The 26,587-nt window shown below is 43.5% G+C and overlaps 2 protein-coding genes across 7 annotated transcripts; both read left to right on the top strand.

Moving 5' to 3' along the window:
- The first annotated feature begins 12,660 nt into the window (after window positions 1-12,660).
- Window positions 12,661-13,884, top strand: LOC103721886 (6-phosphogluconate dehydrogenase family protein). Its single transcript, XM_008812260.5, has one exon. It carries the CDS (start codon window positions 12,687-12,689, stop codon window positions 13,695-13,697), a length of 1,011 nt encoding a protein of 336 aa, XP_008810482.3. The 5' UTR covers window positions 12,661-12,686; the 3' UTR covers window positions 13,698-13,884.
- A 141-nt stretch (window positions 13,885-14,025) lies between these two features.
- Window positions 14,026-26,455, top strand: LOC103721887 (uncharacterized). Of its 6 annotated transcripts, none has more exons than XM_089925952.1 (3): window positions 14,026-19,518; window positions 20,387-20,442; window positions 25,526-26,455. In XM_089925952.1, exons 1-3 carry the CDS (start codon window positions 17,854-17,856, stop codon window positions 25,590-25,592), a joined length of 1,788 nt encoding a protein of 595 aa, XP_089782078.1. In that variant the 5' UTR covers window positions 14,026-17,853; the 3' UTR covers window positions 25,593-26,455. The 6 variants fall into 6 exon arrangements, 4 of the variants coding, with proteins under 4 accessions (XP_089782078.1, XP_088563551.1, XP_088563549.1 ...); XM_088707425.2 differs by having other exon boundaries at window positions 26,059-26,455; XR_003388484.4 differs by having other exon boundaries at window positions 17,607-19,579; window positions 26,059-26,077.
- Window positions 26,456-26,587: the final 132 nt, after the last annotated feature.

A 26,587-nucleotide genomic window follows, 5' to 3' on the forward strand; every position in this document is an offset into this window, starting at 1 on the left:
TTTCAAAAAGTTAGTTCTTTGTGCGGAAAAGAATTTTTTCAAAAATTCTCTTTGCATATCATGCCATGTTCCTAGCGATCTAGGTCTCAAGGAGTTCAGCCATATTTTGGCTTTATCCTTTAAGGAAAAAGAAAACAAGGTCAATTTAAGGACGTCTTTCGATACATTTGGCACTCTAAATGTGATGCTAATTTTCTCAAAATTCTTAAGGTGGAGATAAGGGTTCTCGGATTCCATCCCATGATACTTGGGTAGCAATTAAATTACCCCTGGTTTGATTTCAAAGTGTCCTACGTTTTCAGGAATAATCATGCATGAAGGTTGACTAGTCCTAGTAGGGTGTAAGTATTGTTGAAGTGTCATAACTGGGGGTCTACCTTCATCACCATGGTGACTTCCTACATCTTCATCAGCTATCTCACCAGATCTGAGATTTTGCGAAAGAGTTTCAATAATATGATCTAAGGAATTGTCAAAAGTATTTCGATTCAGGCGCCCAGTGTTGTCCCTATTCCAACCTAGCATACAAAATTTAATTTTTAATAGATTTTTTTTAAATGATCACCCTTGATCTTTTCTTAAAGTTTTTATCAATTTTCAATTAGCAACAAGGGTTAATAAGGTATGATAACAATAAAATTCTGATTCTAAAAAAAAAAATTTAACACAGAAAATTCAAAACAGACAGCAGCAAGGTTTCATATTAATCTAATGGTCTTAAAAGTTTCAGAATGTCAATCAGACTGTTCAGATTATCAAACATGCGTCCTGCACCAGCCGACCAAATTTGACTCCAATCAGACGGCGAATTACTCCGATATCAGAGTTTGATGCAGACTGTGCAGGGAATAAAAACAGCAGTAAAGATTTTTTTTTCAGTTTTAGTTTTACTATAAGGTTCAACCTAACTACTAAGGCACTAATTAAATCTAAAATTATACTAATAACTCAGCCGTTCCTCGGCAACGACACCAAAAACTTGATGCGTTTGCAAAACTGCTCTCCCAAGTGCAGGAGAATCGCACAGTAGTAAAACTCGGAAGTCCGAGATCGAATCCTAAGGGAACGTTATAAGTATTATTAGCGTAATTTCAGATGTAATTTCAGATTGTTTTCAAAATTAAAAATAGATAAGAATAAGTAATTAACAAAGTTCAATGAAATAGAGATGGTTAGGGATCTGGAATCCTCCTTGATGATATTGCATCCAAGAAATAAACTCTATGGTTCTTGATTAAAGATTAACAGTAGGATAGATCTAATCATGGTATATGTTTCATGAACATATGAACACAATTTCTAAACATTCATCGTGCCTATTACATCAACGACAAATCAAATACTAAAGCAGTCCATGCATCAGTAAACATGAACCATTAAAGAACTATCTACAAAATAATTATGCAAGAATCCATAACACATCAAAATATAAATCAATAAGAGCAAAGGTTTAGAATTTACTTTAAAGAAAGCAATACATCAAAGGTTCCTCCATCACCTTTCCTAAGATATCAACCCTCCATAAAAGACATTAGCCTCCCCATATTTCTTCTATTCTTTTCGAAAACAGAGCATGCTCTATTTCTCCCTTCTTTTTTTCAATGGCAAAGGCCCCCTGTTTTCTTTTCGAAATGAGAGATAAGCTCCACCCTCTCCCCCAGCCGAGAGATAAATATCCCTTGGCCTTCGATCCCCCTGATCGCACGCAATGGAGATCAACAGATGAATTCTCGGGATGAGACGTGAATCTGGAACAGATGGCTGGATCTCACGCGGACGACTGAAAATTGGACGTGGGGAGGATCCAATGCTGGCTCACGAACGCGGCGAGGGTGCTGGCCGCGGATTACTTGGCATGCATCGCGGAGAGTGCTGGGAATGTTGCTAGGATGCAGGATTCGGATGCTTTGTGGACAGCTGGGGAAGATACGAAATGTTAGGAGATGCACGTGGGCGGATCCAACGCTGAGAGCTGGAATGTAGACGGCTGGAGGAGACTGGATCGCATGCGGAAGATGAAGCGCAGACGCATGAGCTTGGACTGGGACTTGGATGGATGAACGGAACGACTGGGGCGATCACAAAATCGGAAGACGCGCGGATGGATCGCGATCCCTTCCACGCGGGTGCTGGGAAGCTTCACGGGATGCTGACGAATCGCACACGGACTCACAGACGGATGAGGATTGGATGCTGAATTGCAAGCTCCTTCAAATGGATGCCTGAGATTGTGCACGGGAGCTGGGACGCACGAGATGCTGGGAGATAATGGGCATGCTGCTATGAACCCCACGGACCGTTGGATCTTCCCAGATAATGAATCTAGGCCCTTTGCGCATTTTAGCTTTGATATGCGATCACCTGCACCCCACAAAAATATAATATTAATACAGCACTTTTATCATTATTTGTCAGCAATAATACTACTTTAAGTGATGTGTAGATCGCACTTTTGTGCTCTCATTACGGCCCAACCCCGCACAGGCCCTCCACAGCGCCCATGCGAGGTTCGGGGCCATCAGCCACGACCGACCAGCGCGCGGCCAACCGCGCGCCCGCACGGCCCACAATCTATGCATGGCCAACAGCGCGTGCACCGGCTATCGCGCAGCCCTCTGCACACGCACCAGCAGTGCGCGGCCCTCCGCACGCCCCACCAGCCTACGCGCAGCCCTCTGCGTGCGCACCAGCCAGTGTGCGCACTCGGCCATATCCGGGCGTCCATGCCCGATTGCATGTGCGCGCAAGGCAACCGGCCAGCACGCGCCCAACCTCGCCGAAGTACGCTTGGCGCCCAGCGCCTACGCGCGACCGACGGCCACAGCCTCAGCGCGCGGCCAACCGCATGCCCGAGCTACTGCAGCAGCAGCCCAATGTTCACGAGCCAAGCCTAGCAATGCCTGTGCACATCCAAGCAATGGTGGACCCCCGCCCACTTGAGCAGCCCCCGGCTCACATCTGAGCGACCTCACCATGCATGGAAGGGGCTGATGCACAGCCAAGGCGCCCACCCAAGTTGTGCCAACACTGGACACACATGCGGCCGCCACAAGTTGCTGCAAGCATGCCAAAGATGGGCACAACCACGAGAGGCGACAAGTGGCACCAACCCATGCGCGCACACCTGAGTACGCGTGCACGGGAGAGAGGTCTAGCAGCACCTAAAGGCAAGGCAAGGCATGCACCAGCAGCGAATCACGCCCAATCAAGGAAGCCGAGCCAAAGGATAGCACCCAGACTTAGCCACATCAAAACAATCCTTAAGGGGCTAAGTCCAACCGCAGTAGCATGCATCCAATCGAGTCCAATCCAAGAGGGCACGCCTCAGCCAAATACCATCCAAGGGGCCACACGCCAGCAAGCACAAAAGCCCCCACATGCCAAACATAGCAGCCGTGCAACCCAGCAACATGTGCACGGGCTGAACCCATGCAAATCAGCCTATGTTCAGCCAAGCCCGACCACATTGGCACTTGACAAATCAAGCACAAACCAACGGGCAGCACATTAACCAGCGCATGCATCACATGTGCGCCCAACTAGCAAAGAAGGAAGGAAAGCCCCCAAAGGCAGTGCTCGGCCAAAGACAGCAGGCCGAGCCACATGGCACAAATCCAAGCAAGGGGCCAAAGGAGGAAAGAGCACATGTAAAATGCAAGGAGGAGTCCACGGACTCTTCTATAGCTATCTAGCGAGCAAGAGCATGGGCGGCCAGGATGCAGCAGGCCGCCAGATGAAGGGAGCGCAAAGGGACAACTCAACAATCCGCGGGAGAACAATTGCTGGATCCACGTCTCGGCCAACCAGGATCCAGGATTTGCGTCCTGGCCAACCAGGACGCGTGTCCCAGCCAGCCCGAGAGCTCAATCCAGCAAGTTGCCAAATCAGCCAACCGTGGACACATGGCAGCCCCTACATGGGACACACGCCCCAGCCAACCGTGCAATGCATCCGAGCGTTCATTAAGCCCAACGATTTCAGCACATGGCCGCAAGGAATCAGATTCAAATGGATCCCCTTGCGGCTGATTAGGAATAGATTTGAAATTTGAATTGCTTTCCGCCAATAAGCTGATTTCAGCACATGAGCATTAGCCCTATATAAAGGAGCCATTAGGGCCCTTCCAAGATATTCTTTGGATCATATATTTTTAGCACTGTAAAGGGTTTTTCCTTGGGCGGCATTGTGCCGATTTCGGTCTTGGGGTTAGGCCTTAGATTTGGGCTAGTATGGGATACATCAATCCCTACTAGATTGTTGGCTAGTGAGGGATCCTTATGATTCTTCATTTGATTGGGCTAGTAGAGATCCTTGAATGCTCTACTAGATTTTCCTTTTCTTTGTTTGTTCTTTGTTCTTGCTCTTCAATTTGAGAGTTGAATCCATTAAGTTTGCTTTATTGATTGCCTTTGTAATTGAGTGATTCAACGAGCGTTACTTATAAATCGGTCCAAACCATCCACCACCGCAAGGGCGGACGCCGAGGAGCGACAGCAAAGGCATGGTGCGGGGCTTGGGACCGTGAGCCCCCATCACTGAGCCCCGAAGCGAGACGCCGACCTCGACTTTACAACAGAGTCTCCATTCCCTCAATGGATCATGGATGAGTCAATCCCCCAGAGGTTCAAGATGCCACAGATTGAGCCATATGATGGCTCATGCGATCCTCTGGATCATTTGGAGAGCTACAAGGCCTTTATGACACTCCAAGGGGCCACAAACACTCTACTCTGCAGAGCCTTCCCAGCGACTCTCCGCAAGGCAGCTTGTTTTTGGTTCTCCGGACTAAAGCCCAGCTCGATTCTCTACTTCGAGTAGCTGGGCAGGCAGCTCGCCACCCATTTTGCCGCTAGCTGGCGTCAGCACCGGACCTCAGACTTCCTCTTCGCCATCAAGCAGAAGGAGAGAGAATTCTTAAAAGACTACGGCCCTGTTTGGGGAAGCTTTTGGAGGGCCAAAAAGCACTTTCGGAAAGCTGTTTCAACTTTTTCGGAAAACTGAAAATAGCTTTTGGGGAGAAGCGCTAATTTGGAGCTTTTCGAAAATGCTGTTGTCAGCTTTATCGAAAAGCTATATTTTTGACAAAAACACTCCTATTTAAAAATCTTTTTTTCTTCCCAAAATTCTCCATCCCACGCCTCTTCCTCTCCCTCACTGTTCCCTCTCTCTCCCTCTCTATCTCCTTCCTCTCAATGCCGCCGCCCGTTTTCTTTTTTTTTCTTGGTGAACCAACAGTGGCAGCCACCACGCCGGCCATGGCCGGCGACCCATCCCTCTCCCACTCCCTCTCTATCTTCTTCTTCCTCTCAACGCCGCCGCCTCTGTTCCTTCTTCCTCTTCTTTTTCTTTTCTTTTTTTTGTTTTGGAAGCTCGTGGCTGCCCACGGTGGCAACCACCACGCTGGCCACCACTCGTGGCCGGCGACCCCTCCGCAGGTGGTCGCGACGCCACTCGTGGCGCGCGGCCGGCCTGTGGAGCGACCGGGCTCGGCCGTGGGGTGGTCGGGCCTCCGCCATCTGCGGAACCACGGCATCCCATCCGCGGAACTGCGGCGTCCCAGCCGCGGGATCGGGGAGGCGAGCTGCAGCGAAGCCCCTATGTAAGTTGGTCGTGGGGCTACGCTGCACCGCGGCCAGCCGCCGGCCATGGCGAGTCACGGCCACAGCCAGGCCCCCTCCCGGGCCCCCTCCCGCGGCCGCTGCGACCTGGCCCCCTTCCGGCATCGCCGGCCTCGCGGGAGGATAAGAAAGGAGAAGAAGGGAAGAGAGAAAGGAAGGAGAAGAAGAGAAGAAAAAAGAAAAGAAAAAAAAGAAGAAAAGGAAAGAAAAAAAGAGAAGAAAAAAAAGAAAAGAAAAGAAAAGAAAAAATAAATAAATAAATAAATAAACAGGACGATCAACGACTCGGTTATTTCCTTCGCTCGAGCCAACAAATCACTCGAACTCGAAAGTCGGGGGGCAATGATGGGGGGCAAAATGGATCGTCCTATTTTTTGGCATGAAGTCACCTAATTCTAGAAGGCCGAGCCTAGAAGGCCGAGGCCGACCTCAGAAAGCCGAGCTCAGAAAGTCGAGCCTCAGAAGGCCGAGCTCAGAAGGCCAACCCCAGAAGACCGACCTCAGAAGGCCAACCTCATCGTCCACATGTTGCGACCATGACCTGCAGCAGTCTTGCAGCACCATGCTTTGCTTGCTGGCCACGCCACAACATATCAACCAGAGATAATGCCCTGCTTTTTCAGGCATGCCCTGTCATATCTACCAACGTCTTACCATTCATAAGAACGGCCTGCACCGTGCACCACAAGCAAGCTCTGGTCACCCGCCATTCCCACTCATGATGGAAACGGGCCATACCTCCGCCATCTGGATGCCCCTACATGGACTATAAATAGCCCCGCCAGATAATGCCTGAGGGACTTTTTTGGCTGGACAAAATATACCATACTCTAACTTGAGCGTCGGAAGGCCCTCACCGGAACCCTACCGGTGTGGCTTTGTGCAAGTACATCGCCGCACAAGAGGTGGCCCCCATCCTCTCCTTCCACACTCCGGCAGCTCCTCCGACTCCTCCGGCATGGTCACCCTCGGGCCAGATTTGAACCACAACAACGTCCAAATTTAAATTTTTAATATATATTGTAGAGTCGAATTTAGATTCCCTATATAGGATTTTTTTTATTGGATCTAACTCAAATTTAACTATATTTAAATACAAAACTTCATTAACTCGAATAATAAAACTAAATAATGTACATAGCATATGTAAATATAGGAATATAACAAAATTGATTATATGTTTTGTGTTATTTTTTTATATTTAAGTTTATATTTCTGTAGCACGTTCTCCTCAGCTCTCATCTGCTGCTATTTTAGCTTCAAAATTCCAGTTGATGCTTAATTTTTGTTTATAATTTAATAGATTTAAGCATAAATAAAAAATTATAGATTTTTTTTAAGATCAATCGTTTGCTTTCTATATCATACTCCTATTGTATTATAATATGTCATAATTATTGTGATAATAGCTCATTTAGTTTTGAAAATTGTCAATCCCCAATTAATTAGCCCACTGAAATCATGTGTTATATTGAATTTAGAAAAAAAAATATCCGGTTATTCATCAAGTTTGGGTACGAATTATGGAACTTACTCATTTTTATGGATTCAATCCAAATTTGAACTTGATTTTTCTTGGCAAAGTTCGAATATAGATACTGCATGGATCCAACTGTTTACAGCCCTAGTTCTATTGCTAGATCCCAAAAGGCTCTATCGACTTGTTTATAGAAGAGATACTCCAATATCTGAAAGTGCACTCCTCTTTCTTTTTTCTTTTTTTTTTTGCTAAAACAAAATGGAAGAGACGGGTGAGGAGAACCTCACCCACGTAGCAACCCCCACTGGCCTCCTTCCCATTAGAGAGTGTTCGATGCGGGTAGAATATTTTTTACTCATACCTTCTCCATCCGTAGTAGAGCTCCACCAGCGTAGCAGCCCTATCTCCGTGTAAGTATGTCACACTAGCACCACCTAAATAACGGCAGATCAGATAGCGACTCCATCAGGCAAACCAGGCGAGAGGCATTCGATCCCGCATTTAATCAACGCCCGCGTGTTTCGAACCCGGGCCACTCCGGTGGAATCAAAGCTCCGCTCCCACCGTGCTACCACCCCGGTGGTAAAATGCACTCCTCTTCATTGTGTCACTTTTGGCTATCTTAGAGATAGAGTCAAAGGTGCAAAAATCAAGAAGGGTGCATGCTTGTGAACAAATGAAGAAAACTTTATTATTTTTTTTTGCATGAATACCCTTCTAAATATCGAATTTTGCATGTATACCCTTTCAAAATTAATATTTTGATGGTGGACCACTGTAGGAAGAAGAGAGAAAGAGGAAAAAGAAGTTATAGAGACACATGAAGAAGAAGTCATAGAGATGCAGGAAGAACAAGTTATAGATACGCCAGAAGAAGAGAAGAAGAAGAAGGAGAAAAGAGGCTAGGGTTTTTATTCAATCATTCAATTCCTAATACATGAGAGGGCTAGCATTTATATTGACCTTACATCGACTCAAACAATTGATGATATACCAAAATTGGACCCTCAATCAGTTGACTGAATTAACCGATTGATTACATACCAAAATCGATCCAATCACTCGATCCAATTACATGACTCAACAGCTAACCCAATTGACTTGACTAAAATAAAATCAACTAATCAAACTGACTCGACTAATAACAAAAGCAACTAATCAAATTAACTCGACCAATAATAAAAATAACTAATAATGCAATAAATTAGAAAAAATGCGGACTCGAGTGGGCCCAATTTTGGGGTCCAACTCAAACTGCTCTGATGGCTCTAAATGAAGGGCTCTGATGTCCCCATCAATTCCTTCCAGGTAGAAAAAACTCGACCCCATCGAGTGTAGGTCTGGCCGGAAAAATTTCTGCAGGCACGATGAAGGTGGTGCCATTGGGACCAAAGTTGGCGAAGAAGGTGAACGCATACATGAAGCCAATGTGGTCGTTGTACGGTGTGAGCCTGATAGGTCTGCGGGCCTGAGAAGGTTGTGGGCCTGTGGGACGGCTTGGGCCTGGGGAGGCATCAGGGCGCATGGGCTTGGCCGGTGGAGGGTTCTGGGTGCATGGGCCTGGGCAATAGTGGGCCTGGCTTGTGACATGAAGAGCGGACTGCAAGGGGTTGTGGTGTCGGGTGAGGTTTTGGAGGGGGTATGCCACAGTTGGGGTGGGGGAAGGGGAGGAGGAATGTGGGCGGAGAGCAGAAAAAGAAGGAAGAGAGGGTTCGGGCGGCGGGCGATGGTGGAGGGTGGCACAAAGGCGGCGAAGGGCAGGCAGATGAGCAGTGGTCGGCAGTGAGAAAAGGAGGCGGAGCTGCGGGTGTGGGGCGCGACAGAAAGAAAAACGTCGGAGAAGAGAGGAAGGCGATGAAAGAAGAAAAGGCGGTGGTGGCGACGGCGGCTGCAAGGTAGAGGAGGCGCGACGCGGAGGCGGCGGTGCGCGGCGGGGTGGCATTTCATCCGGTCTGTGCGGGTGCCAACGGCTCGGGCAGGGGCTGCGACGGCTCGGGTGCATGCGGGGCGGCAAGTCGGAGACAGCGGCCCTGCGGTCGGCTGCGGGTAGGAAGGCGATCGGAGAGGCGGCGCTCGGAGCCGGAGGAGGATCTCGGTGGAGGACGCACTCGAGGAAGGAGGTGGCGCTCGGCAAAGAAGATGGAAAGATGAACAGGTAGGTTTTTTTTTTTCGCACACACGTGCGGTCACGTGCAGGTAACATGTGCGGTCACGTGCAGGTAGCACGTTCAGCACGCGTGGGTTGAGCATGTGCGGTCACATGCGGGACCCTTTTCCCTTTTTTTTCCTTTTTTTTCAACTCAAATCCAGTTGGATTCGGGTTAACGGGTTTGACCCGATCCGATACTTGTTACGGGTCTGGCACGTACAAGTCACGTGTGTCTCCTCTTTTTTTCCGCGGAACGGATCCGGTCTAATGGATGGCGGGTTAACGGGTTTGGACCTTACCCGTAGAGCTATCCATCTTCAACCTTCGACGGGCTCGACGGAACACCGCGGTCTTTGCGGCGGCGGTTGCAGGATGGGGCGGAGGGTTCGGCTGCGGCTCAGTGGCCCGTGACGCCGGGTGGCAATCGGTCATGGATTCTCGGTGGGCGTTGATCTCTTCCGACAACCAGTCACAGGGCGGTCAGTAGCAGATGCGGGGAACTCGGGGCACGGCAGCGCTTCCATGGGGCGTGACGGTCTCCAGCGGTGCACCAAAGGCGTGGCAGCGTTGTGAGGCGGAGGCGGCGGTGGGTGTGGACGCGGTGGCGGGGAAGGGAAAACCGATGAGGAGAGCATGGGAGAGATGGCGAAGGTGGAGGAGATGACGGCAGATCGGCTAAGGGGTGCCGAAAAAGTTTTGGCCTGTGGTGAGGTGAAAATAGGGGTGGAGGGAGGAACGAGGCAAAAGCGGAAGGGCTCGGTGGCTGTGGGGGTGTTGGCACGGAAGGGAGGGAAAGAACAAGGGTTTTCTCCTCCTTTCCTTCTCGTGTGGCTCCAGATAGGCGTTGTGCGACAATCTCGGTGGAGAGAAAAAGGGCGCACAAACGGGACACACCGAAGAGGGGAAACGAAAGCAAGAGAAAGGGAAAAGAGGGTGGAAGATGGCGAGGACGGGGATGGGTGCGTGGGCACAGCCCAGCAGGCGGCGAGGATTTGGCGACTGGCGTACAACGCGAACTGTAGGGCCGCAAGATCGAGGAGCTTTGGCGACGAAGGCAAAGCTCTTGCTCCGATACTAAGCTGATGGCGGACCACTGCAGGGAGAAGAGAGAAAGAGGAGGAAGAAAAAGAAGTTATAGAGACACAGGAAGAAGAGAAGAGAAGGAGAAAGAAGAGAGGAAAAAGAAGAAGAAAGGAGGCTAGGATTTTTATTCAATCATTCAATTCCTAATACATAAGAGGGCTGGCCTTTATATAGACCTTACATCGACTCAAACAATTGATGATATACCAAAATTGGAACCTCAATCCATTGACTAAGTCAACCGATTGATTACATATCAAAATCGATCCAATCACTCGACCCAATTACACGACTCAAAAGCTAATCAAACTGACTCGACCAACAATAAAAGCAACTAATCAAACTGACTCGACCAACAACAAAAGCAACTAATCAAACTGAGTCGACCAATAATAAAAACAACTAATAATGCAATAAAGTAGAGAAGACGTGGACTCGAGTGGGCCCAATTTGGGGCTCCAAGTCAAACTGCTCTGATGGCTCCATCATTTGAATGAAAGGCTCTGATGTCCCTATCATATTTTCATGTATACCATCGTAAAATATTTGTTTTGCCATTCCACTGTTTTTTTATCCTCATTTTTGTATAAATTGATATAGATACATTTCATTGTTTATTTGAATGAATCTAACCTTGAGATGCAGCAAAGTGTGGATTGAGTCGACCCAAAGGATGATTGGGTCGACCCCGGCACATCAAGAAATCATTTGGCACACTTCTGCAAAAATGGCACAGATGAACAGTGAGTTGGGTCGACCCAAGGAAAGCATGAGTCGACCCAAACCTTAATGGGTAGATGTGCAAAAAGACACATTTATAAAACAATCATAATGGAGGACAAAAAAGTAATTTCAAAATTTTATTTTATTTTTAATTAAAATAAATATAGTTTTTATTAATGGTGTTAGAAGAACCATTATATTAGGGACATTTGCGTAAAAACAATGTTTTATGAGGGTACAGAAATAAATATAAATTCGAAGAGGATATTCACGCAAATTTAAATTTTTAGAAAAAAAAAATAATAATAATAAAAGGCTATGGACACATGGTGGTGCATGTGATGGGAATCTAATGGATGTGATGTGCATCTAATAGAGAATCCTTGTGTTTCTTCTGATTTGGTGTATCTATGAAAAGTAGGAGAGGCTGCATGAAGTTGGTAGGAGCAGTCAGCTTCACAATTTAGCCTTCCACTAAAGTCGGCAGCATAAGCCTACTACTGACATCCTCATCTGCTAGATATTGTAGCCCGACATTTCCGGTGGATGCAAAGCATCGATGGCTGTGATCTCATCATATTAATAATATTTTATACATATATATAACAGTAGCTCGGTTTATGCAGCATTATCTGTTTGCTATATGGATCCAGTATTAACAATAAGAAAGTATTGATTGTTCTAATTAGCTAGCAAAGAAAGTTTAGCTCATGCAAAGTTCTCCAATTTTTATATTGATATTGTTATTAATGACATAAAATATTGATCAATTTCACTGGTTGGCTTGGAATTAGAAGTTATTGATTATTCTGATTGATCGGGTTGAAATTTGAGAAATTATATCCTTGTAGCATATGACTCCAATTCTCGCTATCCAAGATCTGGTTCAACACACCAAATACAATCCTTCTCTTGTTGAATTCAATTTCAGATTAATAATATTTTCCTCCATTATATTTGATTGGCCTGGAATTCGAGGACATATGTCTTTTCAATGTACGAGGTTTGTCGTATCAAAATTAATCCTCCCTGCATTGAGATTATTTTTAGGTTTGTGTTTGATTTAATGATTGTTTTTAACTTTGCTTATCTTTCTTTTTTTTTGACTTTGATTTGCTTTCGTAAAGAAATTGTATTCGATTTCTACTTTGAATTGATTTTCAAATTGGTATTTCATTAGTGAGTTTCTTTTGCCATCTTAGATTTTTATTTAAATTAACAAGTTTTTAGACTTCTCCCATGCTTTTATTTTATCCTTTATTTTTTGTGATAATTTTGCCCTTTTCTCATTCTTTTACTTTATAGATATTTTGTAAATCTCGGGATGAAAAATATGTAATTTTTTTGTTTTTATTCTTTGCAAGTGCGCAAAAAAAAAATTGTCCATTAAAGTCTTTTATCTACTATAATTTATTATACTACTATATTGTATTTCAAAAAAAAAAAAAAAGTGAAACAAAAAGAAATCACATGTATGCTTTTCCTGCCATGTTAACAGCTTGATGTTTAATAAGATGATGGAATCACCACCATCCACAAATGTAATCGTAACACGTTTATCTCACGTGCCAAGCATAAGATAAGGTTTGTTGACCATATTACCGATGTACCACCAGGTTTATTAACCTTCCCGATGCACTCTCGCCTCTCATCCCTCCTGCGCCGGTCCCAACACCTTTATCTCCTTCGCCGCCGCCTCGCCGTCCACCCGTTCTCCCCGATGTCGACCGAGTCTTCGGACTGGCCTGTAACCCCGGCGACCACCCGGGTCGGCTGGATCGGGACCGGCGTTATGGGCCAGTCCATGGCTTCTCACCTCCTCTCGGCCGGCTATTCCCTCACCGTCTTTAACCGGACCGCCTCCAAGGCCCAGCCCCTCGTCGACCGTGGCGCCAGCCTCGCCGACTCCCCCCTCGCCGTCGCCCGCGCCAGCGACGTTGTCTTCCTCATCGTCGGCTACCCCGCCGATGTCCGCCGCGTCGCCCTCGACCCCGCCACCGGCGTCCTCCCGGGCCTCTCCCCGGGCTCCGTCATTGTCGACATGACCACCAGCGACCCCGTCCTCGCCGCCGATATCGCCTCCGCGGCCGCCTCCGCCGGCGGCGCGGCCGTCGACGCCCCTGTCTCGGGCGGCGACCGCGGGGCCCGGGCGGGCACGCTTTCGATCTTCGCCGGCGGGGAGGAGGCGGTCGTCCGGCGGATGGAGCCGCTGTTTCGGTGTATGGGGACGGTGAGGTACATGGGAGGGCCGGGTGCGGGGCAGCGGGCGAAGCTGGGGAACCAGATAGCGATCGCGTCGACGATGATGGGATTGGTGGAGGGGATGGTGTACGCCCACAAGGCCGGGCTCGACGTGGGCAAATGGCTGGAGGCGATATCAACGGGGGCAGCGGGGTCGAAGTCGCTGGAGCTCTATGGGAAGAGGATTTTGGAGAGGGACATGGAGGCGGGGTTCTACGTGCACCACTTCGTGAAAGACCTCGGCATCTGTTTGAAGGAATGCCAGAGCATGGGTCTGGCGCTGCCGGGATTGGCACTGGCGCAGCAGCTCTACGTATCGCTGATGGCCCATGGAGAGGGGAGTTTGGGGACACAGGCGTTGATTCTGGCCATCGAGAGGCTCAACAATACTTGCCTCAAGTGAGGGTCGGGGTCTGGTTGAGCTCTGGTACTGTCAATCCTGCTTTTCTGATATTGAATAATTTATGTTGGTTGGACTGGGGTTTGTAAGCTAAAATGGGTCTGGAATTTTATATGGTGTTGATAAAAAAATCATGATTCCTGTATTGTCGTGTGAAATACTAATCGGAGTGCTTACTTTTGTTCTTCAATTGTTTTTACCTGTTTCCTCTTTCATACATATGTGGATACGTTTATCAGTTGGTCAAAGATGGTTGATTTTTGAAACGCAAGGAGCCTAATGTATCAATTAATGGCAATTTCGGTTTGTGATAGCTTAACTATATTTTGGAGATTATCATCCATCATCTTTTTCCTTGATCTGGAGAGGTTCTTATGGCCATTGCGGTAATTTCAGCACATAGGATTGTTCTCAGAACAAATTTCAATGAATTGCAATGGATGCACCGTATTTCTTTTTTTAATATCTTCCAAGCAACTAGATTTAGTACCTTGTCATAAATGTTCAAGTGAATCATACAGGAATTTTGATAGCTGATTCCTCAAGTGTTATATGAGAAGAATATCATGGAACTGTAATCCATGCAACCAGGAGCTACAATTTATTTTCATGCAGCAAAGAGGCTTGCTCAAGTGCATGATTCCCGGACTTATAAGAGGTTTAACTTCAAATTAACATGGGGATGCATATGTACATAGGCATTGATGTTGTATCCAACTTCAGTTCTTTCATGACTGCTTCCCATTATTCCTGTATAGTGTCGTGTATTGTTTCAGCATGGTTTCTATCTCTTGTTTTGTTGTGAAATAAAACCAAGCATATCTATATGATTTTACCATATCTTTGGGTGAATGTTTCCATAAAGTCATCCAAGAATACTCACCACATTATACAGTGATTTATTAGGGGGAAAAAGGAGGAGGAGATGGGAGGAAAACTATGTACAGCGGCAGTCAAGAGTTTTCTATACTATTACTAGGTGGAGCTACTGGTCATTGTATGTCAAGCTGTGTTACTGCTATTACTATATAAATAAACAAACAATTCTATCAATGTAAAGGATCAGATGAGGTAGATGTTTATTCCTGACATATAAACAATGCCTTCCAAGATCGCTTGCACATTTGGATGGGTTCTTGGGAGAGCATCTTAGCATGGGAGCTAGCTAATGCACAGCTTCTGGTAGTTATTCTTCAACCGAGTTCTTCGGCCAATTTTTTCTCTAAACACGAAAAACAATTTTCACCTGCTAGCTTTATTTTTACACTGTTCCAGGAATAGGAAATAGGAATGGATAGTCACATGCCAAAAATGACCTGATAGTGAAGTTCCAATTTGGATATGATTCTTCAAGGAGGTGTGCTTGCTCTGCTGACTCGAAATTAACATAGAGAAAAATGTTACAAGAAATTTGAAGATTGATCATTCTTCATGTTAGGTTACTCCCCCTTGATTTGTTACTCTGTTTTAATTTACTGTAATTTAAGGGGGAGAGTACCAAACTCAAGGTCTCAATAGTCAGCTGAATTACTAATTGGCTGGCATTATATTTTGTAACTTTCGTATTCTTAGCAACGATTTCCTGCATTGTACTAAGGATGGCAGAATCTTTTTTCCATCTTTTCAGACTAATTGAAAATAAACTCTGAAACCTAGCAAGATGGAGTGTGTTTTCTATATCAAAGTAGACATGAACATTCTGGCAAATTGTGATGGTCCACCTGCTAGCTGATGGGTTGTTTGTTTTGTCGAATTTTATAAAATGGGTTAAACAAATAAAATTTGTAAATCATCTGATCATGTTTATTCATTTAAGTTTGTGTAACATGATCATGTTTATTTACCTGATTATGCTTGTGATTGATGAAGGATTTAGAGGATCCTGTCATTTATCCGATCACATTAAGATTGCTATGTATTCCCTAATAGTGTAATTGTATTATTCTAAGCTGGTGGGATCTTTGACCTTTTCTCATACAATGATGAGTTCTAAAAACAGTGAACTATGCCATATCCTGTTCAATTAAAAGGTCTTTAACATCCAATCTGCGAATCAAATCAGTTTGCTTATCAGTGAACAACAAATGCTTTATTAATTTACAGGATCATATGAAACCCAAAAGTCTTGTTTTCTAAACATTTTCATATCTCGGGCTGTCTTCCGCAAGTCTGTTCAGGACTAGCAGGAGTAACTCTCACAATTTTCAAAAGCCATCGTTAATTAGCATGAAACCTGTCTTGCTCTCAATCTTAGCATCAAATTATTTCTACCATCTAGATTCAGGATTCACACCTAGTTCCAGCATGCTGAATGGACTTTTGCATGACAGTAGTTCCACTAAGAAGTCTAAGAAGTCTTGGCATCAAAAAATGCCTACAAAGACAATCTGAGCAAGCCTCAGATTGTGTGCTTCAAGATGGATAACTCCGATGTTCGCTTGCTTTACTTTATCTTGTTGTTGCAAACTGTAGATTGTGGGCCTTATATCTAGATCCCTTACTAAAGATAATGATGGTCAAAAATTTTATCAACTGAGTATTGGCAGTTTAAACATGCAGTCAATTTTATATCCCCATTTGTTCTAGGAAGTCAGTTTATTCAGGTCGGTGGAGTCTGTCATTCATCTTGATGTGTGAAGCTCTAGCCGTACCCAGGCCAAGTACCATTACAGAGAAAAACATTTGAGTGTTCCCAGGATAGGGTGACTACTTGGAAACAGAAGTCATGCTCTATAGGTTGGGCAACTTGCTCTGATGAAAGTTGTCCTGTTGCATGTGCAGTTGTAGGTTGGCTATTGTTCTTCATGGTGATTCTTAAAAATTGTCTAAGATTTTATATGCGTTCTCTAGCTGAATAAAATGTATGCCAATATTGGAGGTTGAGGCTCAAAATGCCTCCATGTTAAGAGTACAATTGCTATGTCATAGTAGTCTCATGAATCTGACTCGCTGAAGAAGAATGGACTTCAGTTAATGAATCTTAAATGAATTTTGCAAGATTTTTCTGAGCACACTGAGTTCTAACTTGTAACCTTTTGCTTATATGGCTCTGATATTTTTCTTCTGTTTTATCTCTTGTTAGACTACTTAAGCTATCTTTGCATTCCATATCGAGACTTGTAATCACCAGAGAAAGCCTAATTTAGACTTTTGCAGTTGTGTTCCGAAAAAGCCAAAATATGGTTACGGGCTTGTCAATGGACACAGACATGAAGGTTATATGGAGAAAGGGAGGGCCAGGCAAAGCGCAAAGAAATCTAAACTTCAATCCAGCCTTTTAACCCGAGCATGCTCGATCTCTTCCACTCTTTGTTTGGACTTGCAGGTTTCTGAAAAACAAATGGAAATGCCTTTACTGGTCGGCGAACCTAATTTTATTTGTTTGAAGTAATAAAATGATTTCGCTCTGATCCTTTACAAAATGTACTGACAGGCGGGAATACTGATTTGGCCGCTACAAAACTTATCCAATACTTCCGCCCTGCTGGCAAAAGAAATCCAACATCTCGGATTCCGAGTTTTTTTCTCTGTTCTCATGGTCATCTTAGAATCTATCCCCAGATCTTTTTTGTAAACGAAGTACTACAATATTTCTACGGCAAGGGCCGAGAACAATGAGCCAACATATGCACCGAAGACTCTTGTGGTGCCTTCGTCTAATTTTGTCTTCGAAGGTTTCCAAGCAACTTTAATGACGATCCATTCGCTCAATGCTCCACCACTTGGCCATATTAAGTAAGCTGGGAAATCTTCGCAATTCGAGTACCAATTTCGAAAGATTTCATCACCCTTTAAGCATTAAAAAGCACTTGTATTCATATCATAAAATTTTCAATGGACTGCTTATTTGCACAACCAAGAAAAGAATTGATGGAACATGGGGAGAAGGCAAGATCAGTTATGGAAGTACCCATCCGTGGGTTGGGCCAGAACCAGTAACTGGTTGGCTGCACCATTCACCGGCCTGGATGCGGCACAGGCCCATTCTCTCAGGTGGGCGGGCCACCTCTAATAAGCGTCCCCTATTCCTAGCCCGCGCGGTCGCACCCGATACCTTCCCATTGTCCTCCATCAACCCAGCCGCCGGAAGCGTCATGTCGGCCCTCCATCCTCGGTGAGGCAATTTGTCGAACTACTTTCGGGCATATAAGGTTATATCATGTGTCACTGCAGCCTCATCAAGATCCCGGCCATCCCATTGTTTTCAAGGCCCCCGAGACGACTCAAATGCTGGGAATCTGCTCGGAGCTTCAATTCGCGATCCTTTGCCGATAGCTTTCTCCTGGAAGCACTCGAGAACAGCACCAGACGGAACTCCCAAACCCTAGGAGGCGGTAGGGGTGGAAGCTCTCGATGTTTACGCGAAGGATTTCTTCAGAAGGCCTGGGAAAGCACTCGTGGAAAGAAGGCAAGAGGCTTTTCACGTGGGTTTCATCTGCCGCCGCTGGAAATTATTGGTTGCGCGAGAACTCGGATATTTCCGAGTGGATTTTGTCTGAAAACCCTGGAATCCAGGAGTTTCTCGGACGGACTTCACCTGAGATCCCTAGAAAGAATACACGGAATACAAACAAGGGTCTTCTCCAGTGACCCCGAGGAGAGAGCTGTGGATAATGTGGATAGCAAGTCACTTCCTTGGTTAGCAGCCGATGGAGACAAAGAACGAAAGGTGGTGGAGAAAAGGGCTTCCTTAAGAAGCAATAACTCCTCGTGGGAACAGTCTGCGGAGATTTATTTTTCGAGAAATAGTGGAATGCTGATGAAAGGGAACAGTGAGGGTAGAGATAGGAGCGAAGAGAGCATCAAAAGCAGCAGAGGTTTTGCTAATGAAGAGAAGTATGAGGATGTGAAGGAAGAAGATAATGAGCCTATTGGCGATCCAAGATGGGACAGGATCAAGAATGTGTACAAGGGGTTTGTTGATCGAGAATCTCGTTTTGAGAAACCAGAAGTTCGTCGGTGGAATAAGCAGGAGAAATGGGGAAGAAAGACATGGAAAGAGGCCACCGAATCATCAGTTCCAAAAATGGTAGGCCAAGGGGTTTATGGGGTTGCTCCAGTTTTGGCAGCATTGACAGCAGCAGGGAGGGAATTTTATGCTCTCTATGTTCAGGAAGGGTTGGACTTGAGCAAAAACAATAAGAAGAAGAAGGACAAGAAAGCAGTGGAGAAGGTCTTGCAGATAGCTGAAAAGATAGGATTGAAGGTTATAGTAGCTTCTAAGCATGATCTGAATATGATGGTTGACAACCGACCTCATCAAGGTCTGGTGCTTGATGCTTCACCATTAGAGATGGTTAGTATTAGGGAACTAGAGCCTGTATCAGTGGAGGGTCAAAAAGCTCCTCTCTGGGTGGCTTTGGACGAGGTTACGGACCCTCAGAATTTAGGAGCTATTATAAGGTCGGCATATTTTTTTGGAGCAGAAGGAGTGGTGTTGTGTGCAAAGAACTCAGCTCCTTTGAGTGGTGTGGTTAGCAAAGCCAGTGCAGGCTCCCTTGAATTGATCGAGCTGCTGTCCTGTAAGAACATGATGCAGTTCTTGTCATCATCAATTGAGAATGGTTGGAGGGTTCTTGGAGGGTCAGTTTCTTCAAGAGCCATCCCATTAAATGAGGTTGAAGCTGGGGTACCCACTATACTTGTGTTGGGCAGTGAAGGCAGTGGGTTGAGAGCTCTAGTGGAGAGGACGTGTACGGAGTTGATTAAAATTCCTGGATTCATGCCTGGATGGGTTGGAACAACTGAAATGGATGCTCAGGAAAAGGTTCAAATCAATTCTGGGCAAGATCTTAAGTCCTTTCATGCTGTAGAGAGCCTGAATGTAAGTGTGGCAGCTGGTGTGTTTCTATACCATCTGATTGGGCATAATAGTCATGTTGTAGGTGAGAAGCCAAATGATTCTTTTATGTAATCTGTTCGAGTTGTTAGTTCACCTTTAATTAAAAGCACCTTAATTTGTATTTCTTGCCAATTTTTGCCAATTAACCATCTACATACGAAGCTTCTGGTTCTGCATGATTCTTTTTTTTCAATTGTAACCCATATTTCAAAAGATAGATCCCTCAGGACTAGCAAGTTTTCTTTTTCCTAATTTGATGGAATGTACTGACCAAGATGCAAGTATGTCAAGAAAATGGCATCCATTTCGCAACCTCCAAGAGTTGCTTATCGTAGTTATGTTTTAGCTGTCAGGGGAGTGGGGAGTTGTATCTTCTCAGGATTTCAATGTGCACACCCATACACATTGTATCTCCCGTGCACACAGATTTTAGACGCAGAATTAAGCACCAGAGTTGTGTAGCCTTGAAATAGTCGCTCAGTACAACTTGAATCATCACATTGATGTATCTACAGCATGTGAGAGTCTTGTTTTGTGCTGATTTGCCCCTCTAAGTAGGGTGGCTACCTAGCAATCCAGAAGATCATTATAAACTGACATGTCACATTGTGCAATAAAGTGGTGGAATGATATGTTAAGATATACCATGCATATTTATCTGTCTTTAACTGGAAGGCAATAACCAGACGAGCGATAGTACAGACATTTTTCTGTTCAAATGCCACAGCTCACTGATCAAGATTTCGCTGGTGGAGACATGTGTATTTGTTCAATGAAAGCACAACAAATGAATTGAATAACTTTCTTTCGTTCTTGTGAATTCTCCTTCACTTTATGTAATATTCTGCAGATTAGGAGACTCAAAATCTGGTCAAAGAACTATGAACTTGGGGAGAAGCATTTAAGGTATGTCCTCTCAAAGCCACCATTTCTTAGTCATCTGAGAGTTTATCGACATGTCAACACCAGCTACATTTCTACAGCTAGCACATTTTATACCAAAAAACGGAAAAAAGGAAAAAGAAACACATTTCACTATTGGATACTTCTATCATCACCTTGACTTCTAGCAATTCCATTCCGAGAAATGTTGACATGATTGTAATTTATTTATAAATCATAGAGGGGCTAAGATTGGGCTAGATCCCACTTTCCTTCAAAAAATTTAGAAATATAACAAAGTATGAAAATAAAAGAAAAATGAATCATATGTAAGGTAGACAAGTGGAAAACAGAAAAGGTACACATATAAGAAGTCTATCTAGTCATATAAATCAATATGTAGCGTTTATAATGAAAAAAACATCACATGGACTTATTTAAGATATGCTGTGTGCTATTAATTCACAGATATGAATGCAATCATCCTTTTAGCTTGATTTTAATAGATAGTTGTAAAGAATACGAAGACTTGCCTCTTGGTTTCAATTCCATGAACTCCAAAAGATCCTTTTCTTTACTCTTTAGAAGTTAATATTCAAAAAAAAAAAAACTCAACAGGCTTGTTTATTTTGTGTGCTCAAGGCATATTAGTAATAAGACGTAATCATAAAAGCCATATACTGAAATGAATTACAGAAAATAGACTTCCAAGTCATTATTTGTATAAATAACATGATCAAGTTGATCTTTATGGTCCAAGCGATTGTATGATCCATGATATGGATATAGATCCTATGTTCCTAATTGTTCCCAATCCAACGATAAGATCCACATTATTTTGGGGCCTTTTGGTCCAGATTGTAAGATCTGAATTGTGGATTATAAGATCTGAATTGTGGACTATAATATTTTAACGATTATGATTCATAGTTGTGATTTAGTTGTTAGCATGGTAGACTAGGGCTTGTATCTTCTTCAGATTTCAGTGTGTGCACCCATTCACGGTGTACCTCTTATGTTCAAGGAAATAAGCACTGGGTTTTATGTGTAGCCTTGAAATAACTTCCACTTAATGCAACTTAAATCGATATAGTGATAGCACATAAGAGTCTAGCTCAATCTTCATTGCCCTAAATATTCTTATGTTTCCCTTTATTTTTAGAATCTATAAGGTCAATACTCATGTCACCAAAAGCTACACTTTTGCCTGCTTTTCATGGTTCTTAAGATTTAGCTGCCGATGACTGCTATCTTTTACAAAACTACCTATTCTAGCTGGGGATCTGGAATCAGAAAATATTTTACCTGGGATTTTATCTTATCAAATCTGTCACCACCCAAATTTTATGCTCCTTGTGGTTTAATTATGGACATGTTCGGATCTCTACCCAATAAAAGGACATATCTGGTTGGAGCAGACTTCCAATTCATCATGTTCCAGCAAGACTTATCTTACTGCCGTTAAGATTGTTTACTCAAGCTGTTATTTATTTGGCCTCGTAATCCCTGGGTGGTAAACGGCAGCTTTAAATCATTTCTCATCACTTTCTTACACTCCTCTTAAGTCGCACCATGCTCATCAGGTGTTGTTTGATCATGGCCTTATAAGACCAATGAATCAATTGATCCTCCATTGTTTCATCCTATAAACACCACCGGTATACAGGCTTAAGCACATCTTCATCACTATCATCTTATTCTTCTTATTTTTGTGAGTATTATGGATGTTCGGTGCTCTTCATCGGTGCCTGTCAGATTGGTCCATTTGTCTAGCCAGACAAGAACAATATTCTGCTATGAATGTAGAACTGATGCTAGCTACTTGTCGCTAACCAACAACTCATGCACCAAAGACATGATCTCTTGGATTACCTTTGGTCTGTTGTACATCTATCTGCATTACTGGCATTTCGTTTATTGCATTCCTTTGCCAGTTTAAATCCTTAAAGATTTGCCAGCCACAGAGCTGCAACTTGCCTTCTCCACAGCTCTGTTTGGCTTAGTCTCCTCCTTACCAGGGGCTGGCAATAAGAAGAAACCTTGGGATTTTTTTTTTAAAAAAAAATCGATAAAAATGTAAATGGCCAAAATTTTCTTCAAGAAATCTATAATAGATAAGCCCCTAGGCGCGAGCCTTCCCCAATTCAGCCCAATGTGCCTAAATAACATACAAAAAGCAGCAAGTGGATGGACTTTATATAACTAATTTCTGTATGGCCTTCTCTCATAGTTCAACAGGTGGGTATTCTTGTTTAGTTTCCTTTTCTTCACATGAAATAATTATATGTTTCGGTTCTCTGAAGTTGATCTGGCCCTTTTGCTTTGGCTTTATATCATTAGACTGTGGAACAGATTGCCTAGTCATGATCTTCCTACTCTTAGCCTGGTGATCCTTGTGCTGAATCTGTACCTCCAGATGCCATTTATATAGTCATTCCAGACTTATAAAAAGGCAGGCTCGATGGATCTGGTGGTGCAGGATATCCTTGTAGAACATAGACCCATCAGATGGCAGTGCAGGAAATGGTGAACACGTTTATCAATCCATGAGACTTACACTGCATTGGATCTGTAATGGTGTTGAAATCACCACTTGTCCTAAAAGCTTAAGCTTTTAAGAAAAGTGGTGATTTCAACATGGTATCAGAGCAGAGGTCCTGAGTTCGAATCCTGTCTCCGCACTCTTTAATCCCATTATTTAAAAAATTTCACATGTTGGGCTCGCCCATTAATAAAGTTCGGTCCGGCCCACATGTAAGGGAGAGTGTAAGAAAATATAAAATATATAAATAAATTTATCTCATCCTATTAGCTTAAGCTTTTAGGAAAAGTGGTGATTTCTACAAATGGACATAGGTCGGACACAAGATCAGGCATTTAGCTAGAGAAGGAATGGACGCTTTCGCTCCCTTTGTTCTTCTAATACTTATTCAGTGGATTTATCACAATTTTCTCTCCCACTTTTTAACTTGCAAAGAATTCTACAATCATAGGCCTTTGCAGCCTCTCAGCAGAGTTTGCCTAGTGAAGATTTATGAAGTCATCTAATACTTTTTCAGTGGATTTATTACAATTTTCTCTCCCACTTTTTAACTTGGAAAACAATCACAGTTCCTTTCAGAGTTTGCCTAGTGAAGAATTATGAAGTCAATCATTCAGATCTACTTCCCTGATAAAAGGATACTAAATATTTTATGCTATCTACATCATAGGAAACATCAGGTTCGCCAATTATCATTAGATTGGTATTGTACTGAAAAAATAGAGTGCTCTACCTTGTGTCTCCAGACAGCACCATGAACCTTGAGATGTTTGCAGTTTGATCCTTCACAAAAATATGACAATTTTAGGTTGCCTCTTAGTACATTAAGAATATATATATATATATATATATATATATATATATATATATATATATATATATATATATATATATATATATATATATATATCAGTACCGGGTAGAATCCCTACAAGAAGTGGTATATCTTGTCTGCTCAAGCATTTTTGCCATGGAAATTGGCTACCATTAAGATATGCCTCGTATCGAAGGCTAGCAACGCCATTATATTTCACATAAAAATATCAAAAAATTCTGACAAAATTATACTCTTCAGACAGCTCTTAGCTTGAAATTTGTGTCGATGCTACTCTTCATGTGCTTGCTCAATGAGATCATATTTAGATTATAGAAAAAGAACATGTCTTGGGTCATGCAACCAGTTTCTCCTATGGTTGCTTTCAATGCCGGGAAGGAAGAAAGACCAAACAAATAGATCCCAAGAATGTTCTGTATGCCGTTATTATCATGTCGAACAAGGTACATGCTCGATGTTCTTTCTGTTTTATGTCTCACAAACAAATAGAAATCAACAGAGACTTTGCATCCACTTGTATCTTGAACTGTTTTCTTTCAGGAAAAAGGAGGGGGGAAAAAAAATCTTAAATTGCCTTCTTAAGCTCATGACCTCTGTTTATAATTGTCCACTAGCAAGCTCCAGTTGAGGTTTTATATTTCAACTGCTGTAGAAGAATTGAGCTGGCTTCCTTAGACTTTTGAAATATTTAGACGATGTGGTCTTTATATTTTCTTTTGTTCATCCATTCTGCATTTAGCAAACTCTTTATATTACAACGAGAATGCTTATGTTACCAATTCATGCGGTCATAATTAGTTAATTGCTCATAACCTCTAAAACTTTCCTTTCTTGTACGAGCATTCTTTTGCTCTCTACCCACTGAAATAGTTGATTAGACTTCATGCAGTCTTACTTTGACCATGATGTGACATTTATCTTTTGATGAAAGCGTGTGGGTAGAATTATTATGTCCCTAAGCCCTAAAGTCTAACCCCAGACCTGAAACCAATTATTATTTTTTTTCAAGGTATGTGTCCTATTGGAGTGTCAACACATAAAAAGGGGTGCCAATCTGGTCCCTAAAGCGACGTGACACTCCAAACTTAGGCGGCATCGTTCATTGGATCATGTCGTTATGCTAAAATCTCTAATAAATTATGTTAACTTTGAAGCTTGGCCTGCTTAAATTGGGACACTTTCACCTAATCCCAAGCGTTCTAGGTGGGAAGGAACTAGGCTCGAAGGAAAAGGGGAGGGAGGGTCATTTGTGGAAGGTGGGATAGCGTTAGGAGTGGGAGGTGGCAAACGAGCACGCAGACCAATAGGGATAAGATGTCCCATAAAGTATATTGCAAACAAAAAACTGCCATATTCGTTCCGTATTCCATCCAAACTCTCTTCTTTTTCGCTGTCCGGAATTCAGGCGTGGATCCATGACAGGGACCCTTCCTTTGGTCTCCAACACAAAAATAAACACTTGGCGAATATATCCACCAACAAGGCTCTTCTTTCTTTCACACCTAATAGCACCTGCTCTCTTCTTAGTTAGCTGTTCTCCAAACTCTAGGAGAACAAAAAGCTAGGTGTAGGATACAATGTAGCTCATGGTCATTGGATGGAGGTTGTCACAAAAAAGAGGAAAAATTATTAGTACAAGAGACTTCTTTTCTCTAGAGTAACTAAATTAGAAATATAATACTTGGAATGATCGATAAATTACATCACAAATGGTTGGAATCCGGGTGCAGATTGGCTGGCTTGCTTCGGCGCAGGCTGAATTTGGCTTCAAATCTACGCGTTTTCCATCTTAGATGAAGAAATAGGCAAGTATAATCAGGATCTCATTGATTTGATATATGAAATATCAGCTATCATCGAACCAGCCAATATGAACCGAGATGCTCCTGATGCAACATTCATATTAATGATAGAGATATTTGTCTCTCTCTCTCTCTTAGTGTACCTTTGTTTCAGCTTTTTTGTAGTTATTAAGCACCAAAATTGATGCCTTGTATCATCGGTAATGACGAGTATTTCGATATCTTGCCCATTATTATACATCGGCGGAGATGTATGGAATCTCTCAATCTAATATCTAGGATCCTTTCCGCCTAGCCAGCTGATATCTCAAGACTTTTCAGACCTTGCAAAGCCAAGGAGTAAAACCAGCAACAAGTATAAATGTTATGGGGATAAAACTGATAGCTTAGCTTGCTTCTTTGTCTCTGTTTCAAAATAAGCCTAATTTACACAGATTTATGATTTCTTTTTTCTTTGAAAGAACGTATTGTTCCAGTTCGGTGAGGTCTACTGCCCTCCGAGCGAGTTCAAAAAAGTCATGCACAGGCATGAACACAATGTAGTCTAAAAGGTGGGCCCCTGGTTTGGCAACTGGGACCATCAAGCAGGGAAGGGACGAGAATGGGGTGGTGGCCTGGCTCTTTGTGGAGGCACAAGCAGGTGGTGGAAGAAAGCGACCCCCATACATTGGCACAAGTACACCATTCCAGGTTGCAAGGTCAAGCACATGGTATGTTCAGTGTATTTGGGACTGCTTCAGCTAATTCAATGATTGAGAGCTCCATCAAGAGTGCTGTATGAAGATTGGCCAAGCAACTTGCAGTAACTTTTGGGGGTGGTCTCCCTTAGAATCCAAATGGTGGCTACAAATTCAAGAAGCCAAACATGATACAGTGGGCTATAAACAACTTTATGTTGCAGTTTTAAGGCATAGCTCTAGCTAGGAGATGGTTGCTTCCCTGCTTGCATCAGATTTAGCCTAGTTCGATCAACCAACCAACCAACCAAAA

This window comes from Phoenix dactylifera, chromosome 1, assembly GCF_051530095.1.
Source record: "Phoenix dactylifera cultivar Ajwa chromosome 1, Ajwa_hap1_PhDact_Kaust_v1.1, whole genome shotgun sequence".
Taxonomy (NCBI): Eukaryota; Viridiplantae; Streptophyta; class Magnoliopsida; order Arecales; family Arecaceae; genus Phoenix; species Phoenix dactylifera.

Bases quoted from the DNA above. Each gene is read 5' to 3' on its own strand.
- LOC103721886 (XM_008812260.5), top strand. From the start codon at position 12,687: ATGCACTCTCGCCTCTCATCCCTCCTGCGCCGGTCCCAACACCTTTAT.
- LOC103721887 (XM_088707423.2), top strand. From the start codon at position 17,854: ATGTGTCACTGCAGCCTCATCAAGATCCCGGCCATCCCATTGTTTTCA. The intron at 19,519-20,386 runs GTAAGTGTGGCA...AATATTCTGCAG, and splicing joins ATGCTGTAGAGAGCCTGAAT to ATTAGGAGACTCAAAATCTG.